Source organism: Xenia sp. Carnegie-2017, unplaced genomic scaffold (genome assembly GCF_021976095.1).
Source record: "Xenia sp. Carnegie-2017 unplaced genomic scaffold, XeniaSp_v1 HiC_scaffold_22, whole genome shotgun sequence".
Classification (NCBI taxonomy): domain Eukaryota; kingdom Metazoa; phylum Cnidaria; class Anthozoa; order Malacalcyonacea; family Xeniidae; genus Xenia; species Xenia sp. Carnegie-2017.
This window is the reverse complement of record NW_025813485.1, coordinates 161,691-185,554: the sequence shown is the minus strand read 5'-3', so window position 1 is coordinate 185,554 and position 23,864 is coordinate 161,691. Positions and strand designations below refer to the sequence as shown.

Sequence of the window (23,864 nt, the reverse complement as noted above, 5' to 3'; positions counted from 1 at the left end):
TACCACGGTTAGTACCATTAGTACTCCCAGCAGTGGTGTCCACCCACAGGAAAACGTGATAACGATACAGGATCCTGGGAAGGAAAGGAATATTTACGTCACGTTCTCTTTGTGTCACTTGCGGAACTCTCCCTTATATTCCTTTCTTTCGGAATATTTTTCTTGACAATTGAAGCAGGTTTGGGCTGTGTTGGGGCTCGTGTTTTATTGTTGGTAACGTATACAATAATTTATTTTTTTACCTAAGATGTTACACTAAAAGAAAATCAACGATTATAAAACTTACCTTTGATGGCTGTTTAGGTATAATGATTTGGGAATTTTTGCCATATTTTTGCTGGCAGATGGAACGCTGGTAGAAGGAAATATTGTATGGAAGTTACGGAAATTTATAATGTTTTATTTTGATTTTTTATTTAACAAAGTTGAAATCATTATTTAACGTAGTTTTTAAAATGGAGTATTTTGTATGTTAGTGCAAGAATGCTTTAGAATTAACTTCAGTTTCAGGCTCATTTTTAAATTAATTTAATACGATTGTATTTCTACTTCGTTCAAGTTCATACAAAAGGAATTGCTTTAAACTTGTCTTCAAATTGTGGCAAAAATCCATAAATCGAGGTATGTGTTAATGAATAGATATTTTTTAAGCATTTCTTGATATCCATTTCTCAAGATTTTATGATTATTACGTACTCCGATAAAGTACTGCTGTAGATAAATAAATTACTATTTTCCTTCATCGCTACTCTTTCCATCAATTTTAGGAAGATGCCATTATTTAGCTCTGGTAAGAAAAGTCCAGTTGAACTTGTCAAAACACTTCACGATGCATTGAATATTATGTCCAAAGAACATACGGGAAAAAAGAATGAAAAGGTGATTACTGATAAATTCAAAATGTACGATTATGATGAGACATTGGGCTTAGTGTACAAAATCCACACACATACAGTGACATACTTATCTTGTGTCTCTTATTAAAATAAATTTAAATTAGTTAATGACTCTATCCTACAGAAATAAAGTTGTTTATCAATCTATATCTACATTTTTTAGGCATTAGAAGATGTCAATAAAAGCCTTTCTTATATGAAAGCTATGCTCTATGGTACTTCAGGTTTGTTATTACTCTAGTATTCTGTTTTATGTTTTCTTTGAATAAAACCATTTTGTTTGTCAGCCGATCATTCTTTTTCCTTCACATTCAGAGCAAGAACCTCAAACAGAACTTGTTGCCCAATTATCCCAAGAATTTTATAATAACAGGACGATTGAAACTCTCTTGAATAATTTGTCAAAAATGGATTTTGAGGTATGTTAGGTAAATTTTGACAACTTTTATTTGTTTAACATAAAGTGCAAGATTCCTTGTAACAATATTTATATACGTAGTCAAGTCCTTTACAGTTATGTAATCATTTTTCCATCCAATAACAAAGTATAATTTATATGTACTAAAGATTAGTATAGAATTACTTATTGTTGTGAATGACAATGTGTTGAAACAATGTTTACAATGTATCATGAACTCATTGCAACTTAAATCAATCTCAATAAAAAAATTCAACCATTGTTTAGGCAAAAAAAGATGTTGCACAGATCTTCAACAACATTTTAAGACGGCAAATTGGAGTTCGTTCACCCACTGTTGAATACATACATTCCAATGTAAACATTCTTTGTATTTTAGTAAAAGGGTTAGTATTGATGCAATTTAAAAAATGGTACAACATTATTTTGTACCATCTATTTGGTTATTTTATATCTTGTACACAGTATTGGCAATTTTAGGTTTTAACTAGTCTTAAATTTCCAAATATTATTAATTTCTTTAGAAGTCTATTGTTTTTTTCTGTGAGTTTGTATGGTTATTTCTTGCTCTTTGTAGTGTTGTTTCATAATGTAAAGATGATTATTTCATACCCTTAATATGGTTGTTTCCTATTGTGTAAATGGTCATTTCGTTATGTGGAGATGTTTGTATAAATATAGTTTACATCTTTTCTCTACTTTTATGCACTGTTTTTTTTAAAAAAAAGTGATTATTGACTCTTATGGCCCATTTTACTGTGATTATGTTACTGAAGGTTTCCTGCACATTATTTCATAATGTTTTGTTTTTATATTGCAGTTACGAGAATGCTGACATAGCTTTAAATTGTGGTGTTATGTTGCGTGAATGTATCAGACATGAGCTTCTTGCTAATGACATTTTGAGACAAAAATATTTCTACAATTTCTTTGAATACGTTGAACTATCGACATTTGACATTGCCTCTGATGCGTTTTCGTCATTTAAAGTAAGTTGAAAGTACAGAATTGAATAAATGTACTAATTGATGAATGATTAGAGACAAAAACTGTCTATAAAGCAAAGACTTGATCATAATATTAAACTTAATTGCATTCTTGAATGACATATTTGATACAGTAGTGGCTGAGATGAAAACTTAGTATTTCACTAGTTACTATTGTATGTGGCAACTATGTAACTGACCAAATACTATGGTATTTCATCAATGATTATGGTATACTACTATGGTATTTCACCACTGTCTATGGTATTTCACTATTGACTATGGTATATCTCTACTGTCTATGGTATCTGGCAACTAACTGTGGTATCTCACCACTGACTATGGTATTTCGTCACTGTGGCTATGGTGCTCTATTGACTATGGTATTTCACCACTCTGACTTTGGTATTTTAGCACTGATGATGGTACCTCAATGCTGACTATAGTATCTCACCACTGACTATGTTGTTAAGAAGCAAAGGTGTACATGTATAATTTTTTTCATCAAGTACTTATATAAATTGTTTCTTTTTTTCAGGAATTATTGACTCGACATAAATTGAGTTGTTCTTTATTTCTTGAGAAAGAGTACGAAAAGGTAGAACCTTACAAATGGCTAATTTTCATTTCTATTTTGGTTATCTTCAATAAATAATAAAGGAACATATTTACTTAATTGTGTTAAATGCCTTCTACTATTGCTTTGTGTTGTTATAAACATGTTTACTGTTTCATTTTGTTGACAATCTCTTGTGTAACTTACAAATCCTTTTGCTTAATTTTTAATTTTTTAAAGTATTATTTTTAACAATTTGCTCTTATCTAATTTTTCATTTTAGTTTTTTGAGCACTATTGTAAGCTGTTATTTTCTGAAAACTATGTCACCAAACGACAATCAATTAAGGTGGAAACTCCTTCATATTAAATGTTGAAAACATAAAAATCGAAAAATTTCAAATCTAATTGTGGCTATTTTTTTGTAGTTACTTGGAGAGTTGTTATTGGACCGACATAATTTCCAAGTGATGACAAAATATATCAGTAATCAAGAAAATCTCAAATTAATGATGAACATGCTACGAGATAAAAGCAGGAATATTCAATTTGAGGCTTTTCATGTATTTAAGGTAAAATCTTGCTTGTAAAGTTAACATTGTTTCCCTGTAAGATCGCATTGTTTAGATACACAATGGTGAACATTTTCCCAACTTTTCCCAAATGATAATAATGTTTGTCTGCATGATGGTAAAAATTTGACAGAAGCAATTTTAGCCCAAGAATGTCTTTCAAAACAAGGCAGTTCAATTTATACATGTGGATAGTGGATGAAGTATTGGCTAATTTTAAAAGATTTTCTAATTTGTTAAAGATATTTGTTGCCAATCCAAACAAAACTCAAGCGATACGAGATATCCTAATTAAGAATAAGGAAAAACTTGTTGAGTTCCTGGAAAATTTTCACACAGACCGAACAGGTAAACTTTTTAAAAGTAGTTGAGGTCATAATATTATAATTTTTGATGGAAAGTACAATGAAGAGAATTTAGATTAGTACATTTTATTTATGAAAAGTGTTAGATAGTAATAAAGTGTGTGAAATACAGGGAAGTTCAACATTGAGATAGGAAAGAATAATTTGTGCCACTACAGTAAAACTTTGATAACAACTGCCAGAGCAAACTAAATCAAATTTCCCCTTCGATTTCATACTTATTTACTTTGGTTAACTTAGCATTGTTTATATCAAATTTCCGGTTTATCATTTCCCTTTGATCAACTTTCTTGGGTGTGGGTTTAATTGCACACAATAACAATTGTCATTCAATGTCAAGTTTTCGTCAAATAGAAATCTTTATTTTTATTAAATCAAAATTTGTATTTTATACATAGAAGATGAACAGTTTACGGAAGAAAAGACATATCTAATAAAACAGATCAAAGAACTTTAGTTACCAAGGTGGGATTAACTGATTTGTAAATTGTTATGCTTGTTGTCCAATTTCCTGAACACCGACTGTTTCTTTTTTTATTAATGCAAATTGATTTATTCCTATACATTTTGGAGTGGAGTGTACTGTACATTATAAATGGTAGGAATAAAACTTAGGAAAAAAACACTCCTAAGATTTATTTCAGCAATTTGAAAACCTATGAACAATATCTGTAATATTTGTAATTATTGTATTAACTTTTTGGTTATTTGCACAAATGTTTTCAGCTAATAATTAGAAATATAGGCTTTTGAGATGTTTGGACAGAACAAAGTTTCAAAACAGCTTTTTCAATGAGAAATTGTTCATGACTAAATCATTTAAAATTGTACTTAAAATGCCAAACTTAGTGTTCATATTTTGAACTCAGTATTTTCTAGTTTTCTTCATGCCTCACCATAATAGGGACATTGCAGGATTGCAAGGGACATTGGGATAATTATCAACATTGCAATAAAGAGACCATTTACTTTAATAAAGAGATCATGGGAAATTCAGGTACAAAAGGAAACTAATGAGTATTTTTCAAAGATAAAGGTTCTTTACTCCTCACATGAGTAAACATTCAGTCCTCTGGACTATACTAACCTGGACTATATATAAATATTACATCATAAAAGTGAGTGTTTAACAGGTTCAGAATTTTCATGACTTTGTCAAAATGTCAAATTCAAAGGAAATAATAAGGTTTTATAGGTTTTAGTCGAGATTATTTTTTTTGCAAAATGTGTTTGAAAGCCTGAAAACATCAAATGATAGAAATTACAATGATATTATTGAAAGGTTTACATTCAAGAACAACTTAAATAATTTTAAATTTTAATTGATAGTTGTTTCAAAATTTTGTAAGAAAACACTTGTTCATAATGGTATATCTCCTTAGATTTGACAATTAAAGATATTAATACAAGCATTAGGATTTTCTAAACTTTAAAGCAGGCCTAATAATCCCACTATTCTTACATTGAACAGTTGATTCGTTTAAACCTGGCAATCTGTCAAATCTTCCACCATAAAAATGAGATTGTAGAAACATATTTGCTTTTTCTGGAACTTTCTTGTTTCCATTCATTGCTTCATCCAGAAAAACTAATTGAAAATGAGATGTAGAAACACTTTTCTTCTTTTCGCTCTTTTTCTTTTGTCTAAGTACTTTAGTATAGGCATTACATAATGTTTCTTCATTATCTAATTGTTTTTTCTTAACTTTACTCTTAGCAGCAGCTTCAACTATCTCTAATGGAAGTTTAATAAGCTTTGCTTCCTTTGATATCGATGAAAGCATTTCAAAATTCTTCCTCTTCTGTTTGTCAAAACATTTAGCTAAGCTAGCGGCATTTTTTCCGAGGTTATTATCATGTAAAAAGAACCTTTTGTTTACATTCCATGACACTTTATGTGGTTCGTCTTCACTGGTCGTGCCTTCTTCACTATCGACAGCTTGTTCACTATCGTCTTTTATCTTCGCCATCCTACTGCTTAAACGTATTTATTAATAGCAGATGTTTTTAGAGGTTTGACGGGTTTATTTGTTTCGCATTTTCAATAAGTGATTGCCTCGTCGATTGAAAAAAGTGAAGAAAATTTTAGATTTCTCGGCATTTTTTGCCTCATTCGTTATTCAATTTTTCTGCTGACTCGGTTATCAAACGTGGGCCTGGGCTCCAGTTGTTGTTGTTGCCATGGCGACGTCAAACAGCTGCTTTCTCGGGTCGATTGATTGAACTAAAAATTAAAACTAAAATTTCGTCTGAATTGTTTTACTTTAAACGATGGAGACTATATTAAATAATTTTCCTTTGGATGAAGGAATAGCCGTTCCTGTTGCAAATACTGAAAATAAACAGTTAGAGGTTGAGGTAATTTTATTGTCAAAGTTTTAATTTAGATATATATTATAGTTAAAATTATTAAAACTTGAGGTTAATAACTTGAAAAGTTTACCTTGAAATATTGTGGGCACAAAAGAATTTCTCGAATTTTTATTGTGCTGGGGCATCATGGCATCATGCACATGTTTCTATGATATTCAGTTTATGTTTTAGTGTAGTTTTCATATTGACAATATATGAGAGTGGCTGAAGTCATTTCCACTGGATGGTTATAGTAATAATGACAGGATGGTTATAGTTATAACCATACGATGGCTATGGTTATCACCACATGATGGCTATGAACATCACCATATGATGGCTATGGTCATCACCACATGATGGCTGTGGTCATCACCACATGATGGCTGTGGTCATCACCACATGATGGCTATGGTCATCACCATATGATGGCTATGGTCATCACCACATGATAGCTATGGTCATCACCACATGATGGCTATGGTCATTACCACATGATGGCTATGGTCATCACCACATGATGGCTATGGTCATCACCACATGATGGCTATGATCATCACCACATGATGGCTATGATCATCACCACATGATGGCTGTGGTCATCACCACATGATGGCTATGGTCATCACCACATGATGGCTATGATCATCACCACATGATGGCTGTGGTCATCACCACATGATGGCTATGGTCATCACCACATGATGGCTATGGTCATCACCACATGATGGCTATGATCATCACCACATGATGGCTATGATCATCACCACATGATGGCTATGATCATCACCACATGATGGCTATGGTCATCCTCACAAGATATTTATCGTGTAAGGGGCCATTGGCATAGGAAGGTTGATAGTTGGGAAGGGGAGAGCTTATATTCACATGTGCATGAAATGCTGTGTTGAATTCTTTTGAAATCCATTGTTTTCAACAAATTATATGATCCATGAATGTGGCCTGCCACTAGTATTTACTAGTACTTGTTGTCTCATCCTTGCTAGTACACCCCAGGCTAACTACATTAAAGTACTAGCATGAAAGTACTAATATTCCCTCATATTTTCCAACCAACTCTCAAAATATTTTCCTCTTGAAACATTAAGTCAAATGTGATTAAAGTAAATGGTTTGAACCCGGGAGTATCGTTATATGTTTGTAAATGATGATCGTCCAGGTTAATAAAGTCCTGAGAAGGACGTGAGAATGATGATCGTCCAGGTTAATAAGGTCCTGAGAGGAAAGTCCTTCTCAGGACTTTATTAACCTGGACGATCAAATGTGATTATAATTATACAACAATACATCTTTTGTGTACATTGTATTATTTTCTATTTGAACCATTAATTATTTTTACAAAATTATTTTGTAGCTTACTGATAAACAAAAGGAAGTCAACAACTACAAATATAAAGTTGATGAACATCATGAAAGAATCGAGGCTATAAATGGACATTTAAAGAATGTTTTACAGGAACTACATCATACACAAGTAAGGGTTTTGGTGTTAAGGTTTGTGTTATATGTATATGGTACATTAAGATCTTTAGCAGTGTCAACAACATTTTTTTCTCGTTTTCTATATTATTTTCCATTTATTATAATCCTTTTGATTAATTGACTATTGCTGTTTTAGGAACTTCTTAATGCACGAAAACGCGAAACGAACAGCGAAGATCATTTTCGACAAATTGGTAAAATTTATTTTAAGCAGAGATTTTGTGGAAGAATTTACTAAAAGTTTTTAGAGCAAAATTTTCTGAATATTTATTTCATCATTTTATTGTGATACTATTTTGTACAATATTTATAGCTGAACGCGAAGAAGGAAGGCTGCGTGGCGAAATAAAACGAATTGAAAACAATTTGAATGAATTGGACAACAGACGCAACAATGCTGAGGTATGTACACTTCTATTTATGTTTGTTATCGTATTGTATTATCATTTTTTCACAGCGATGTTAGTTACTTTACAGTATGTTTCATTAGATATATCTATGTTCATATTGTAAGTATTCTTTCAACAGCTAGCTGACGTGAGAATTTTTTGCGGGAATACATAATCTTTTTATAGTTGTAAAATTGTTCTTTTCAGACCTTTTTTGTTATTTTCTCTGCCATTCACCATGGTAATTGCTGTTTTCAAGGCATATTTAGATTTGCCTTCACAACAAATTGTTTTATAATAAAGTTTATTATTTTTATGTTATGTTGCTTTCTTCAAATAGAACAACATATTCAATAAGACTAAACAACTGGAGGAATTGAAATCTCATATGAACTGGGATCAAAAAGCTTTAGAAGCTTGGTTAGAGGAATCAGCAAGGCGAGATGAAGATGCTTTGATTCTCGAAAAATACACTCGATCTGATGAAAGCAAAGTTAAGGTATTTGTATCATTCAACTTATCTGCAAATTAACTTTGAATTTTAGGGAGAGGTACCAGTGGAAAAAAAACGTTTTCCCCTTAAAACAATGTAGCATGTAGAAAAGTTTCAACTTTCATTGATTTCATTCAACTCACGATCTCAACAGTAAATGAGTGGCAGGAATATGTCAGTATTTATCGTTGATTTTTATTGTAACTTTTGTCGATAGTCTCTTTCGTTAAAAATGGAAAAAATGACGGTTGAAAGTGAAAAGAAGCGACGGGACTTGGAACAAGAATTAAGTCGTACATTAACAGCACAGGTGCCGTGTTATGATGTCATTATCGTGTTATGATGTCATTATCGTGTTATGATGTCATTATCGTGTTATGATGTCATTATCGTGTTATGATGTCATTATCGTGTTATGATGTCATTATCGTGTTATGATGTCATTATCGTGTTATGATGTCATTATCGTGTTATGTTGTCATTATCGTGTTATGATGTCATTATCGTGTTATGATGTCATTATCGTGTTATGATGTCATTATCGTGTTATAATGTCATTATCGTGTTATGATGTCATTATCGTGTTATTTCCTTTATTTCATGGATTTGAAGTAATGCATAAATATCTATAGGTAGAAGTGGATAAAACAGCAGAGGAATTTCGTAAACTTCACGATGAACGTCAAAATTTACTTAAGCAGTGGGAAAAAAGCATAGAACAAATGCAAAAACGTGATGACGATATGAACGAACTTACTATCGTATGTAAAAATGTTTTCTATTGACGATCTGTCATTACTAATCCTCGAGAAACTACAGCAGCTATATTATAACTTTATTTTAGAGACTGGCTGAGCTTCGTCTAGACGTTCAGTCAAAAGAAGATCTTGTAAAAGACAGACAGGTTATATTTTTTTACCTTTATTGTGACTACTTTCACTTTTTTCATTTTGTTTACGTTTAATCTTACTCTGTAGAATTTTCTTGAAAACGAGTTAAATAACAATGCCGAAAAAGAAAAAAAGGTTTCAAATTTTGAACGACAGTCAGCAAAGTTACGTCTACAACATCAAAATGTCGAGAATGACAGAGTTCAATTTCAAGATGAGGTACGACTGTCATCTTACTTTGTAGATTTAACCCTATCACTTTAAACGTGCTCTCTTTGTCTCTTTATTTCATTGATTGTTTTTGTTAAGCTCGAGACATTGAAGTATTCAGTTGACAGAACAAGTAAAGATCTCATAAATGCCAGAGAAAAGTCGACCAACTTAAGAAAAGAAGTGAAGATAAGAGAAGAAAAGTATCATGATTAAAATATATTAATTTAAGTCGAATTTTTGTAAATTATTTCTTGCTTAATCGCTGTCCTTGTCTTTCATAGTCTGAATGAAACAAGAGCTTAATCGCTTTCTTAATTATTTTTGATAAAAGCTGAAATCTTTCACTGAAGAAATATTTCCTTTAAATTTTTTTTCTCTTGGAAAAGAAAAATGAGAACTAGAAATAGATTTATGGTTTCCATCAAAGTAGACATGGCTCCTGATTTGATGTTTGATGAGCTATATTTTGTCATTTAGTTTATAGCTATAATAATTTTTGTTTTTCAACAGTTTTAATTACTGCCTAGTTTTTATTTACCGTTGCAAATACGTTATACAACGTAATTTATCACCTCAACGAAGTTTTTGACCAAAAACTGTTTTTAATGAAAGAGCGGTTTTCATTTTGCAGATTTTCTGAAGTTCAAAATGAACGGGAAATTCTCAATACTCGGTATAAGGAAACAATTCATTCAACAATGACAACAGAAGAAAGAGCAAGCGCTATGGAAGAGTTACTGAAAATAGAAGAAACGAGAATTTGTGAAGTTGAGAAGGAACTGGGGAGACTTCGTGAGATACAGGTGCATTTTAAGATGTTTTGCTTGAGCTAACGACAGTAAAAATGGGGATTTTTATATCGTAGTTTGTTATATTGAAGTGAAAACATAGTAAATACTTTAATTTTAGTTTCGTAAAAACGAAGAGTTACACAGTTGTAAAATAATGGAACAAAATACTGCTGCTGAGATTCAGGTATGAAAAAACATAGTTTTTGTTGTTATTTGGTAGCTTTTCTTTTGATGTTTAGTTTCCACTTTACAGGGTTCTCGTGCTGCATCAAGAAATTTAAATAGTAAACTTCACAAATTAGATCAAGACTCACTTAAACAACAAGAAATACTTTATATGCAGGTAGAAATAGTTTTTATTTTAAGAATTTTATTCAGATCATAGTAGAAGTAATCTAATTAAATTTACATCGCCATGACCCTTCACATACGTCATTATGACCCTTCACATACGTCACTATGACCCTTTACGTTACGTCACTATGACCCTTCACATACGTCACTATGACCCTTTACGTTACGTCACTATGACCCTTCGCATTACGTCACTATGACTTTTCACAAAAGTTCATTTTAAATAAAATTTAAAAAGTGTGTTGACTGTTGTTGTATTGTAGGATTTCCAGCTTCAACAGTTGGAAAGAAAATTTTTGCGAATGCAAGGAGAAAGAAGTAATGAAGAGAAACAAATTTTAGATGAGAAAATTAAAGTATGGATTATGTTCTGAAACTCAAAAATTTTAACAATTTTCTGTCGTAACGTTTTACTTGAGTTAGTTTTACGCATTTGAGTATTGAAAATTTTTCTCAGGAACTTTCACGACAAATGGACGAACAGAACGCTGTTCACTCTTTGTTGACTGCACAGATGAAGAAACTAGTTGTAAGTATTTATGCTGTAATTTTCATTATTTACGTAGTGTTGTCTATAATCATTGAAGTTTTCATTATCTCTGATCTATATATTGTTAAATAATTACAAACATCAAATTTAGGATGATTTGAGAAGAGAGAAACGCTCTTTACGTACAGGCAATGAAGAAAAGTCAGATCTTACCTCTAAAATTGGTAAATAAATCTAATTTGTTGGTGATATGATTGAATTTTTTGTGCATAGAATGTATGTTTGATTTTTAACTACTTGGAAAATGCGTTTGGATTTTCCGGTCATGTTGCGAGATTGCACAAATCATGCAAAAATACAATAATGAATGCGGTATATTGTAGATTTAGAATTTTTGTTTTTTACAGAGGAGTTGAATCTTTACAACGATAGTTCTCAACGGGAATTGAAGAAAATTATTAAAAACAAGGAGGTAGATTGCACAGAGACGATATTTTTTACAAGCGTTTTTTTTTACACAAGTTTGCAGGCATTCTATGTTATTTTGTTATTTGGGGTTTTTCATTTAATCAAGTTTTTTCTCAGCTCTTTCATTCTAGACCAACTTCAAATTGTTTTATTCTAAATTCTTATTTTTAACGCGTCATTGAGTTTCATTGCCGTTGTGTTTAGGAAACGATGGTTGATGAAAATATTTTAAAGTTAGAGGTAAAAAGATTACGGGAATCCTTGAGCATTAAAGCAGACGATGTTTTAAACTTGGAGAAAAGAAAGATAAGACTTCAAGCTGTAAGTACATCTCTTATGTGCTGAATACATATATTTATAACGACTGGTATGAAAACTGTGCATCTGACAATTACACTAACACTTTCAGTGTCAGCTGTCAGACATTTTGCCATATGTCTGAAAATTTGTGCTTGTTTAATTCAACTTCAGTCTTTGTCAACAGAGAATTGGCAAATTTATTACTTTTGTACGAAATTACTTGATTTCTTTTGAACAGTGTGCAACATAAAACACCGTACATTAGTATGGGTATTTATAGTTAAAGAATTCGATAAGCGCTTTTTTAAAGTTACTAATTGACATTCTTTCTATAATTCATGGGTTTTACTGTGTAAAGATGATCTCCTCTTGATTAAATTAACATAAAAGGCGTTGTTTCCACCAAACAGTGTACATTTTCTTTCTATGTCAATGAAACGAAAGTAAATTATTAAATAGGTTAGATTTGTTTACACGACATGTTTTGACGGAAATGAGTTATTGTTAATTTAGTTGTTGATCATATGATTGATTATGTCATTTAAAATTATTATAATCATTTGATGTAATATAAAATCATGATTGTTTGTTGTTTATGTAAAATGATCACGATTGGTTATATGCACTCATTATGATTTCAGTCAATGACCCAAAGACGACAAGAAATTAAAGATCATAAAGATGTATTACATGCTCAAATAAAACTGACAAATGAAGAGAGACAAACAGTAAGGTAATCATCACATCGTTTAGATGAATTATCAACTTTCTGTAAATTATAGGCGCGTTAAAAATTGACTTGTTCCATAAAGCCTTCAGCAATGTTAGGCATTAAATGTGGTGTTTCTCTTTCTTTCTTTTGCAGAACTTCAGCAATGTTATACATTAAATGTGGTGTTTCTCTTTCTTTTTTGCATTTCAGAACTTCAGCAATGTTATACATTAAATGTGGTGTTTCTCTTTCTTTTTTGCAGTGCAGAACTTCAGCAATGTTATACATTGAATGTGGTGTTTCTCTTTCTTTTTTGCAGTGCAGAACTTCAGCAGTGTTATACATTAAATGTGGTGTTTCTCTTTCTTTTTTGCATTTCAGAACTTCAGCAATGTTATACATTAAATGTGGTGTTTCTCTTTCTTTTTTGCAGTGCAGAACTTCAGCAATGTTATACATTAAATGTGGTGTTTCTTCTTTTTGCAGTGCAGAACTTCAGCAATGTTATACATTAAATGTGTTTCTCTTTCTTTTGCAGTGCAGAACTTCAGCAATGTTATACATTAAATGTGGTGTTCTCTTTCTTTTGCAGTGCAGAACTTCAGCAGTGTTATACATTAAATTGCAGTGCAGAACTTCAGCAATGTTATACATTAAAAGTGCAGAACTTCAATGTTATACATTAAATGTGTTTTGCAGTGCAGAACTTCAGCAATGTTATACATTAAATGTGGTGTTTCTCTTTCTTTTTTTTGCAGTGCAGAACTTCAGCAATGTTATACATTAAATGTGGTGTTTCTCTTTCTTTTTTGCAGTGCAGAACTTCAGCAATGTTATACATTAAATGTGGTGTTTCTCTTTCTTTTTTTTGCAGTGCAGAACTTCATGATCGGATTTCAAAAATTGAAAAGTTACGGAAAAGGTACAATAACAACATTTGTCACTTTAATTTACGTTTTTACTCAAAATTTAACTTGCTTCACTGTAGTACGCATGCTTGATGCGTCAATTCTTAACATCGTTTAATCTTACTACATCACGTATTTAAGCTACTTAGAAAATACATCACGTATTTTTTTCCTCCGTATGTAATGGTAATGTATTGACTAAATGACCACATTTTATACTGAAGTTATTCATTTGGAATATTGTGTTTTAGATATGAAATATTAATGGTAACAATGGCGCCTCCAGAGGGAGAGGAAGAGAAATCACAGGCATATTACGTCATCAAAGCTGCTCAAGAGAAAGAAGAAATGCAACAAGAAGGTGATGAACTGATGCTAAGATAAGAAAAGCAGAGAAAGAAATAAGGTAAACAAAGGTTGAGGATGCTGAGAAAAATTGATGAATAAAGTTAAATAAAAATTAACAAATTTTCTGTTGTATAGAGCGTTGGAAAACACTTTACGTCTCATGAATAATCGTAATGAAAATTATCGTAAAAGTTTCAACAAAGTCGATGCTAATAGTAGTGAATTCGAAGAGAAAAATAAGCTTGAAGAACAACGACGTACTGTTATGGAGAAATATAAATTCAAACGAAGACAAATACGTGAGATACAAGAAGATATAGAGACCATGAACAGTTCCTTAGGTTCACTGACAAAGGATGAGCAGGATTTATCTGCGCTACTTCATGAAAGAAAAATGAAAGTTGCGCATCTAAGGAGGAGTTGAACGAGCAGAAAGAAAAATACGAGAGAACAAGGAAACACAATAGTCGTGTTGTACGTATCATTCGTAATGCTAAGAAAATAAAAGAAGAAACACATGAAGAAAAGGATATTGACCTGAGAGAAATACGTGATTTTAATATTGATATTATGAAACAGATAGGAACAGCTGTACAAACTGACCAGGATATGTCAACAGCTGCTCAACTGTATTTTACCCAGGCAGGATTACCTGTACCATCTACATCAAGTCGTCTAAGATCACGACCTTCATCAATCCATTCTTCTCGTAGTTCCTCTATTGCTTCCAATAGGTAAGCATTTAATGTCATGATTGTTTCATGTTATCTACCTTAGTTTTGTTAACATTTCAATTTTAGATCTTTAGCATCTGTCCGCAGTGATGAAAGTCAATGTAGTGTTGCTTCAGTGAATATTTCTTTCAACAATGATGAAAAATCAGGGTTAGGTATGTCTTTTTTTCCTCTTCACGGGTCAGTTATTACATTTCGGTCGAAATTTCTTGTTGAATCGTTGCAATTAGAATGTTGTAGTCGTTTTAAAGAATATTTACTCTGTATTACATTATGGCCCATCTCTTGTCAGTGTGAAGCTCAAAAGAGTGGTTTTAAATCAAGTATTGTATCAAAACGTTTGCTAGTCTCACCTACAGCCTCAAAACGTACGTCACCCGCAGGCTCAAAACCTGCATCTCCCACAGGCTCAAAACCTACGTCACCCGCAGGCTCAAAACATACATCGCCCGCAGGCTCAAAGCCTGCATCTCCCACAGGCTCAAAACCTACGTCACCCGCAGGCTCAAAACGTACATCACCCGCAGGCTCAAAACGTACATCACCCGCAGGCTCAAAACGTACGTTATCCGCAGGCTCAAAACCTACGTTATCCGCAGGCTCAAAACCTATATCACCTGCAGGCTCAAAATCCTCCTCACGTGTGGGCAGTAAACGTGCATCTAGAGAAAGCTCACCTCATTCATAATTCACAAACTTTACATTAATTCATCTTTTGGACAAATAAGTTAAGTGTGAAATTTGGAATTTTGATTTTTCTTCTACTGAAATAACGTCACCAAAATCACAGAGAAAATATTGATAATAATATTTCAAAAAAGAGTTGACGATTTTTATGATACTTTTCAAATTAAAGTCCGCTTTCAAACACATTAGCATTTTTTTACCATTTAAAATAATATTACAAGCCATCAAAAATTAGCTTTTTATCGCGCTCAATCTTATGAAGATCGGTCGCTGATCTTTATAAGAAAATAAATATTTGTCAGCTACTGTAAATACACCAGTTTTTGATCCTGTTTGACTCTTAAAACGCAATGTTTGAAATAATATGTTACGATGTTTTCTACTCATCTTCATCACTAATGGCAATATTTTTTCTTGGACGTTTTTCATTATCACTTTCATCGCTATCGAGAAGATCTCTCACATTGTTAAACATTTTATCGCAAGCAGAAGAACTTGATTTTGAAATGTTATTATTAATGCTTGATTGTCGTGTTACTCTTTTACCTTTCACTGAAAAAAATAAAATTAATCTTATTGATTTATTAAATAAATTTTAATTCAGACATTGTATACCTGAAGTGGTAATGATCTTGCTTACATCAAGTTCTGCCATTTCGTCTTCCTTCTCTTTCTTTAGTTTGTACTTTTTGCATTTCTCCAATGTAATTCGACCTAAATTAAACACATTATAATAGCAATTAAAAAAGCTTGCAAAATATATATATATATACATTGTGTGATTAGTATTTTGTGGTAATCAATTTAGCATGGTCTGATGATAATTCGTAGAGTTTGGTAATAATTGGTAGAGTACAATAATAATTAGACAAGTTAAGACACCTTCAATGTCAGTCAATTCTTTTATGTAAGTCTCTAGTTTACGTTCCTTTCCTTTCATTGAACGACAATCTGAGAAAAACTTTTGATAATTCAGTCGCGTTCCACACTGTCGCAAATAACGTTTTAATTTCTTTAATTTTGTACTGTCATCTTTTTCTTTTTGGTAGGACAACGAATTTTGCTGATGAAAAAGAAAAAATGAAAAAAAAACATGATACATAATCAGTCATTGATTTCCAAATGTCTTTTAAAGAAGACAGCGATAGGAAATTGATTACTTGAAAGTTGAAACAAGATTAACAATATGGTAAATACAAACGACGTTAGAAGACTTATGTTTTTTCTTCTTTTCATCGCCATCTAAGGTAGGATCCTCTTCATAACTACTTTCACTGCCATCACTGGTTTTTGACAAACAATAGCCATTTCTTACTGTTTCAATTGAATCTTTATTCGTTTGTTTGAAGCTCAAATGTTTATCGCCATTTTTTTTCTTTCCTTTTTTCTTTTCCTGTGCAGGAGAACTGCCATTTTCATTATTTACTTCAATATCTTTACTTATATCTGCGTTATTATGTCTACCAGTCTCAAGGGAGTTTTCATAATTCTTTAATTTCTTTTTTAATGTTGATAAAGTTTTATCTTCATCTGATGAACAATATTGAGATTTTTCTTCTTCTGAATTACTTCCGTCATTCATAACTATGTCAGAAAGCCTCTTCTTGGTAGTAATTTTTTGTTTTGTTTTGTATGTCTTTAGAACCATTTCAAACTCGCTATCATCATCATTGTTTTCATCATCGTCCCCCTCATTTTCATCACCAGACCCCTCATTTTCATCACCACATTCCTCATGTTTATCACCAGACCCCTCATTTTCATAACTAGACCTCTCATTTTCATCATCAGATCCCTTTTTCCCATTACCAGATTCATCATTTCCATTGCAAGTGTGACTATCTTCAGGGCTGGACTTAGCAACTTCATCGGCATCATCTTCATTAAAACCATTTCTGGGTAGTTCTTCTTTTGATGAACTGTCATCAGTTGAAATGCAAATCTTTTTCTTTTTTTTCTCAACATCTTCATTCAAATTATCTTTCTTGTGTTCTTTTCGTTTTCTTTTAAATGTTGTCTGATTGAATTGTTGTCTCTCTCCATTAACTACATAACAACATTACATACATTTTGCTATGTGCCATAAACTGACAATTTTATTATCTTAAGAATTGTGTTATATGTTAAATTACCACAAATATTTTCGTCTTCAACTATGTTGCTGGCCATTTTTCTGAGGTATGCTTTCAATTCTTTATCAATTTCTTTTACTCGAAACTTCTTTTTGAATTTATCAAACACAATTCTCATAGTGATGGATCTAAATAAACAAGTGCTGCTTATCAAAAACCTAGTTACTATTTTTAAGTATCGTCAACAAGGATTAAATGTAGCACTGGTTTTAGGTGCAACAATGAACGTATCAAACTTATACTTTGAAATACTATGAAAAAATATTCAAATGATAGTAACTTTGCCAGAATTAAACAAAAAAAAGAAGAAATAAAATGCAGAGATTTTTATGAGAGTTTGTGGGTAAATTCTGGATGATAAGCTACTTTCTGATATAAGTGACGAGGGCCACGAGTGCAATGCTACCTAATAATGACATATACGTACTTGTCTTTATCTACGACCAATTGTTTATAGAGAAATTTATTAATCTCCTCATTACTGATTCCTGTTCTTGAAAACATTTCACAGTACAGAGAAAAACAAAACGAACAAAAATACTCGTGAATATCTTTACAAAGTTCGCACTACTTTGACATTCCCGCTATTTTCTCCTTATTTAATATTCATCTCGTAATTCAAATGTGTCAAAATGTATTAGTACACCCGGTATAGAAATTAAAAAGTGATGAAGATTGCAAGATTATTAACTGTTTGTTTTAAAAATTACTACCATACCGTCAAATTAAAACACAGATTATGTTTTGTAGTTAACTACATTAAGAAGTCAAAGGAAATTTTCAACTTCGAACATGAATGTAATCAAAAAAGGGGGGAATGACTTTCAATTCATAATACTGTCCAGCCGAGGCTATGTCATTCCTCCTCTCATTGGATGATGATAAGGTCATAGGTCAGGGTCAGCACGTTAACAATATGGCTGCCGAGGTTCGTTGTTGTTAATATTGTTAGTTTGCATTTATTTTAATAGCTGCCATTTTATCACGTTTTTATTTAATTTCTTTAGGATATTGTAAAGCATTCTGTTCACACGTTAGTGTTTCGTTCTTTAAAAAGAACGCACGACATGTTTCTTCATGATCATACGTTTCCTGTAGCAAGAGATTTAACAAGGTTAGTGGCTTTCCCATTTTATTGCACATCGACTATGAGATTTAAGATTAAGGTTTACTTTATAGTTTATCTATTAAATACGACTTCGTCGTTATTTCATTGTAAAGACATCAGTATGTGCTATTTTTAACGAAATTTCATATTTTGAAAGTGAGTTAAAAGTTTAAAACATAGTTTAAAAACTGCATCTTTATTGAACTTCAAATTTTCACTGTTTTTACTTTTCTTAGTCTTTGAAGTATTGCTGATTTGCAGGTTACTGCCTTTCAATTTTTAGTGATAAATTAAGGATTCAATGTAAAATAAGAGATGAGTATAATGCTGTTAAAGATGTCCCTATCAATAAAGAATCAACTGTACCATTTTCTAATGAAGAAATCAAAACAACTGAATTTGGCAATGGTATTTTTCTTTCGTAGTTATGATGATTCTTATCTTAAGATTATGTTTCTTAAATAACTTGAATTTATTCACAGTATGCATAATCTTTAATAATTTGTATTTTCATTTAGATGAAAATGATAAACAAACAGTAGTTTTAGGAGTTCATCCTTATCCATCAATTCCAGGTAAAACTTTGTACAAAAACATTCAGAGAAAACTGGAAAGGCAACAACAGTTAAAAGCTACAGATGAAAAATGTTCTACTTTAAAATATCAAAATTTATTTATGTAACTTGACGAATGACAACTTTTGTGCAGTATTAGATAGTTATTTGAATGGTTTTTATCAAAAGGAACATCTCTCAATGAACAAAATGCTGTGAAATCTCAACAACCATCACCAGCGACTATTCAACATATTTTGAAGACATTACCACCTAGTAAAACACAGTAAGTTGTTCATTATGCATATTTTATTAACACTCTGTTTCCAGAACCATTTTTGTAAAGATTTGTTTGTACCTTGGATGTCCTTAGATAATACAAACAAACTGCAACTTAACTATTATTAGTATTATATAGTAGTTTTTTATGCTAAAGTTCATCTAATAAATGTGTTTAATTTCTTTATAAATAATTTTTTTATGGTCTGTTTTAGAATTGAAGGAAATAAACAAAGTTCAAGTATCTCCGATATCAGGAAACATGCATTACTATCCGGTGGTAGTGAAAGATTGACAGGTCCTAGTAAGTCTTTGGTTCCTGCAGAAAAAATGTCTTCCAATGCAATTGTACAGAAACGAGCTCTAACTATGCCAAAACCAGATTGGCATGCCCCATGGAAATTAATGAGGGTATGTGACATTTTAGAACTTTCTTTGGGAAATGGTGAAGGAGGTGTTGCGGAGGTGAGTTGTGTGAATGGTGAGGTGGGTGGTTTGAATGGTGAGGTAGTGTGGAGGTGGATAGTGTGAATGGTGAGGTGATGTGGAGGTGAGTGGTCTAAATGGTGAAGGTGGGTGGTGTCAATAGTGAGATGGTGTTGAGGTGGGTGGTATGAATGATGAGATGGTGTGGAGGTGGGTGGTGTGAATGATGAGATAGTGTGAAGGTGGGTGGTGTGAATGGTGAGATGGTATGGAGGTGGGTGGTATGAATGATGAGATGGTGTGGAGGTGAGTGATGTGAATTGTGAAGGAGGGGGTGGGTGGTATGAATGGTGAGGTAGTGTCAGCACACTTTCATACATTCATTCATGCCCAGTGAGAATTAAGCTGATGTTTGATCGCATTTACAAATATCAGACTTTGGATTGTATTTTGCTCAGCAATAGTCTGTCATAACAAAAGACGTAAGTCTGTCACAACTGCAACACCACACCAGGTCCTAAAAAAATGGTAATTATGATGAAGCATGGCCATGAATTTTAACTTGACGTAAAAATGTAATGTTGGTCAATAAGAGAAAGTTTTATGTGTTTTACCAGGTTATCAGTGGTCATACAGGATGGGTTAGATCAGTAGCAGTTGAGCCTGCAAACAAATGGTTTGCTACAGGATCGGCTGATAGAACAATCAAGGTATGTAAAAATGTAATTTTAGAAACGTATTGTTACTAAACATACGGAATTATTTTACTCAAGCAGGTGTTTAAAAGCAGTGCTACATGCAGTTTTGATTTTTAGCATTTTTCTAAATTGTCCAATTATGAATTACTTGATCAATATTATAATTGGTTTTTTAGATTTGGGACTTGGCCAGCGGTCGACTTAAACTTTCATTGACAGGTCACATTAGTACAGTGCGTGGATTAGTAGTAAGTCCACGCCATCCGTATCTTTTCTCTTGTGGTGAAGATAAACAAGTGAAATGTTGGGATCTTGAGTATAATAAGGTGAGTTAATTATAACATAAAATTTTTAATGTCATTATATGAAGACATTAAAATTAAATACCACTACGTTTTTAATTTTTTTTCTTATTCAGGTTATTCGTCATTATCATGGACATTTAAGTGCTGTTCATGATATTTCACTTCATCCTACAATTGACGTTTTAGTTACTTGTGGTCGTGATTCAACAGCTAGGGTATATTACATTTTCTGTTTCTTTAGCTTGTTTTAAAAGACCACTACATGAATCATTATTTCCTTATTGAAATTTTTAAACGTGAACATAACTTTACAATAAAATTTGATTGCAAATTCTAAAGTGGATCTATAAACATTAAATGCGGGAATCAACGAATATTTTCATAACTATAAAACGATGATAATTGCGAATATTGATGTTTTTTTTACTATTTATGTCATTAGCAGTAGATTAAATATACTTGATAGATTCTTTAAATGTGATGCAATATTGCAACATATTGTTGGTAGACCTAAATAATGGGTTTGCGAGCGACGTGTTTAACCAATCAAATGTTGTATTTGAGCACGTGACTTTTTCGAGAAATTTATTCATCGTTGTTTCTAGTAGGTTTGGGACATGCGCACTAAAGCATGTATTCATACATTTGCTGGACATACGAACACTGTTGCTGTTGTACGGACTCAAGCCGCTGAGCCTCAGGTAAGAGCTACGTAATCATATGGAGATACATAATGCTTTTGATTCCATGCTCAACTGCCAAACATTCACTTTTCACAAACCTCCATTTCATCTGCCTGCCATGGTTTATACTCTAAACTGAAATAATCTGAAAATCATCAAATACAGTTTGCATTTTATTTCCAAAAAGATTGAAATGCTTTCTTTTAAACGAAGTGAGGTTCATCCCAGTGTTTGGTTTTCATTTCATCTTACTTTATCTTACTCATACACTAATATCCTACTTTTATCCTTCTCATACACTAATATCCTACTTTTATCCTTCTCATACACTAATATCCTACTTTTATCCTTCTCATACACTAATATCCTACTTTTATCCTTCTCATACACTAATATCCTACTTTTATCCTTCACTAATATCCTACTATCCTTCTCATACACTAATATCCTACTTTTATTCTTCTCATACACTAATATCCTACTTTTATCCTTCTCATACACTAATATCCTACTTTTATCCTTCTCACACTAATATCCTACTTTTATCCTTCTCACACACTAATATCCTACTTTTATCCTTCTCACACATTAAATGCAAATATGTAGACATCCTGGTTTTGAAAAGAAATCCTCAACAATCTCCTTAGTTTCCACCATTTGCCACCATGTATGAGAGAATAGTAAAATGACTCAATTTATGTAAACACTTTGTAGGCGAATTTAAATCATAATATCACCTAATATCTTCTGAGAATGATATTTGTTTGTAATAGTTATTCATTAATCACATGATTGTGTGTTTGTTAGGTGATCACAGGAAGTCACGACTGTACCATCCGTTTGTGGGATTTAGCTGCAGGAAAAACTAAAGCGACTTTGACAAATCATAAGAAAAGCATACGAGCGATGACATTGCATCCGACACAGTGAGTTCTTCTTTAGGTTATAAGTCGATGTTGTGTTTATAGAAGCTATAGAACTATATCCTGTGTTAAAATTTCTTTGTTAAACTATTGAAATTGTTCATTATTAGATATGCGTTTGCCTCTGCATCTCCTGATAATATCAAACAATGGAAGTTTCCAGATGGTAATTTTCTTCAAAACCTTCCTGGACATAATTCGATTATCAACTGTATGACTGTCAACTCTGATAATGTCCTTGTTACAGGAGGTAATTAATCGTATTATTCAATTAACTGTCTAGGCTCTTCGTTCGTGCTATTTTTATGCTTGTAATATTTTGACTTTCTCAAAGTTAAAAAGATTATTTCCTTTTTAGTGCATGCTCTTTAAAAACAAGCAATGCCTAAATTTTAAATTAAAGTGTTCTTGTTTTCTCTTAGGTGATAATGGTACGATGTATTTCTGGGACTGGAAAACTGGTTATAATTTCCAACGATTTCAAGCAACCGTTCAACCGGGCTCACTCGATAGCGAGGCTGGTGTATTTGCCATGACTTTTGATCAAAGTCAGAGTCGATTGATTACTTGTGAAGCTGACAAAACTGTGAAGATTTATAAGGAAGATGATTCAGCTGTAAGATAGTTTTTTTTGACATATAAGTACGAAAAGTCATTTTTGTTGTTTGTTGCTTCATTACATTTCATTTTGAATTTTTTTAGACCGAAGAAAGCCATCCAATAAATTGGCGACCAGAAATTGTAAAACGTAAACGTTATTAAGAAGTAATCGGTCTGCAGAAAAACAGCAAGTTTATAAAATGAACAAACCTAGAAAGATGGTATGTAGTACATGCAAAAAACCTAGCATGATTATGACACCAACAGATCAGTTACATTCAATCTTTGTGACAAATGTATTTTCACTTTTCATAGTGATAAAGTCCTGTTTCTTTATATTACAAGATGCAGTTGTTATTGAATTGGTTGCAATGCTCTAATCTAAACTGCAGTTTCTCTTATCAAAACTAGTAATTCCTTACTATAATACAAATTTTGTGTAATAATTACTGTTGTAGCCGCGCGCGTGATGGAACTTTCTCAATTTTGTTTTCGTTAACATTGTTAATCGTCAACATCGGTTTTTGACTCTCAAAAATGTTTTAAGTTATTGTTAATTTTATAGCTTGAGCAGTGATATAAGATGTGATGAATATGACTCAAAGTTGTATAGTGACTACGTCACTTATGGAGTTATAGCTTTTTAAATTATAGAGCAATACGTTGGTTTAAGCTTCTACTACATTTGTTTATAATGTGAAGGTGAATTGGGTGTCACAGAGAAAAATTAT

General features: G+C 32.1%; 5 protein-coding genes across 9 annotated transcripts; 3 read left to right on the top strand and 2 right to left on the bottom strand.

The window, feature by feature from the left end:
- The first annotated feature begins 33 nt into the window (after positions 1 to 33).
- On the top strand, positions 34 to 5,205 carry LOC124447272 (calcium-binding protein 39-like). Of its 4 annotated transcripts, XM_046998177.1 has the most exons (13): positions 35 to 213; positions 304 to 370; positions 560 to 621; positions 768 to 879; positions 1,060 to 1,120; positions 1,212 to 1,315; positions 1,582 to 1,700; positions 2,135 to 2,303; positions 2,839 to 2,898; positions 3,140 to 3,205; positions 3,285 to 3,428; positions 3,671 to 3,776; positions 4,192 to 4,593. In XM_046998177.1, exons 4-13 carry the CDS (start codon positions 772 to 774, stop codon positions 4,248 to 4,250), a joined length of 996 nt encoding a protein of 331 aa, XP_046854133.1. In that variant the 5' UTR covers positions 35 to 213; positions 304 to 370; positions 560 to 621; positions 768 to 771; the 3' UTR covers positions 4,251 to 4,593. The 4 variants fall into 4 exon arrangements, with proteins under 4 accessions (XP_046854130.1, XP_046854133.1, XP_046854132.1 ...); XM_046998174.1 differs by having other exon boundaries at positions 34 to 213; positions 560 to 879; XM_046998176.1 differs by lacking the exons at positions 35 to 213; positions 304 to 370 and adding an exon at positions 4,709 to 5,205 and having other exon boundaries at positions 377 to 879; positions 4,192 to 4,258.
- LOC124447279 lies at positions 5,046 to 5,937 on the bottom strand. The gene has a single exon (XM_046998185.1). The coding sequence runs from the start codon at positions 5,761 to 5,763 to the stop codon at positions 5,206 to 5,208; it is 558 nt and encodes a 185-aa protein (XP_046854141.1). The 5' UTR covers positions 5,764 to 5,937; the 3' UTR covers positions 5,046 to 5,205.
- Positions 5,938 to 5,997: 60 nt separating this feature from the next.
- On the top strand, positions 5,998 to 16,189 carry LOC124447260 (coiled-coil domain-containing protein 39-like). Its single transcript, XM_046998157.1, is given in 26 exon segments — positions 5,998 to 6,151; positions 7,521 to 7,640; positions 7,785 to 7,842; positions 7,962 to 8,050; positions 8,378 to 8,536; positions 8,748 to 8,840; positions 9,163 to 9,291; positions 9,375 to 9,434; positions 9,508 to 9,639; positions 9,730 to 9,833; positions 10,265 to 10,436; positions 10,543 to 10,608; positions 10,678 to 10,767; positions 11,042 to 11,134; positions 11,236 to 11,307; positions 11,420 to 11,492; positions 11,676 to 11,740; positions 11,941 to 12,057; positions 12,678 to 12,769; positions 13,623 to 13,670; positions 13,908 to 14,023; positions 14,026 to 14,062; positions 14,140 to 14,414; positions 14,417 to 14,738; positions 14,805 to 14,893; positions 15,032 to 16,189. Coding segments are annotated over 26 exon segments (3,153 nt in total). The 5' UTR covers positions 5,998 to 6,064; the 3' UTR covers positions 15,427 to 16,189.
- LOC124447268 (protein PFC0760c-like) lies at positions 15,535 to 18,258 on the bottom strand. 2 transcript variants are annotated; one of them, XR_006948673.1, is made up of 4 exons: positions 17,985 to 18,258; positions 17,558 to 17,685; positions 16,041 to 17,471; positions 15,535 to 15,977 (listed from the first exon to the last, which is right to left on the bottom strand). XR_006948673.1 is itself a non-coding variant. In XM_046998169.1 (3 exons), the coding sequence occupies exons 1-3, from the start codon at positions 18,059 to 18,061 to the stop codon at positions 16,582 to 16,584; spliced, it is 1,095 nt and encodes a 364-aa protein (XP_046854125.1). In that variant the 5' UTR covers positions 18,062 to 18,258; the 3' UTR covers positions 15,535 to 16,581. The 2 variants fall into 2 exon arrangements, 1 of the variants encoding a protein (XP_046854125.1); XM_046998169.1 differs by having other exon boundaries at positions 15,535 to 17,471.
- On the top strand, positions 16,646 to 23,805 carry LOC124447262 (pleiotropic regulator 1-like). The gene is made up of 15 exons (XM_046998160.1): positions 16,646 to 16,672; positions 18,308 to 18,485; positions 18,565 to 18,671; positions 18,949 to 19,073; positions 19,184 to 19,240; positions 19,409 to 19,505; positions 19,714 to 19,909; positions 20,542 to 20,634; positions 20,799 to 20,948; positions 21,041 to 21,142; positions 21,536 to 21,628; positions 22,418 to 22,536; positions 22,644 to 22,783; positions 22,956 to 23,149; positions 23,236 to 23,805. The coding sequence occupies exons 2-15, from the start codon at positions 18,411 to 18,413 to the stop codon at positions 23,293 to 23,295; spliced, it is 1,608 nt and encodes a 535-aa protein (XP_046854116.1). The 5' UTR covers positions 16,646 to 16,672; positions 18,308 to 18,410; the 3' UTR covers positions 23,296 to 23,805.
- Positions 23,806 to 23,864: the final 59 nt, after the last annotated feature.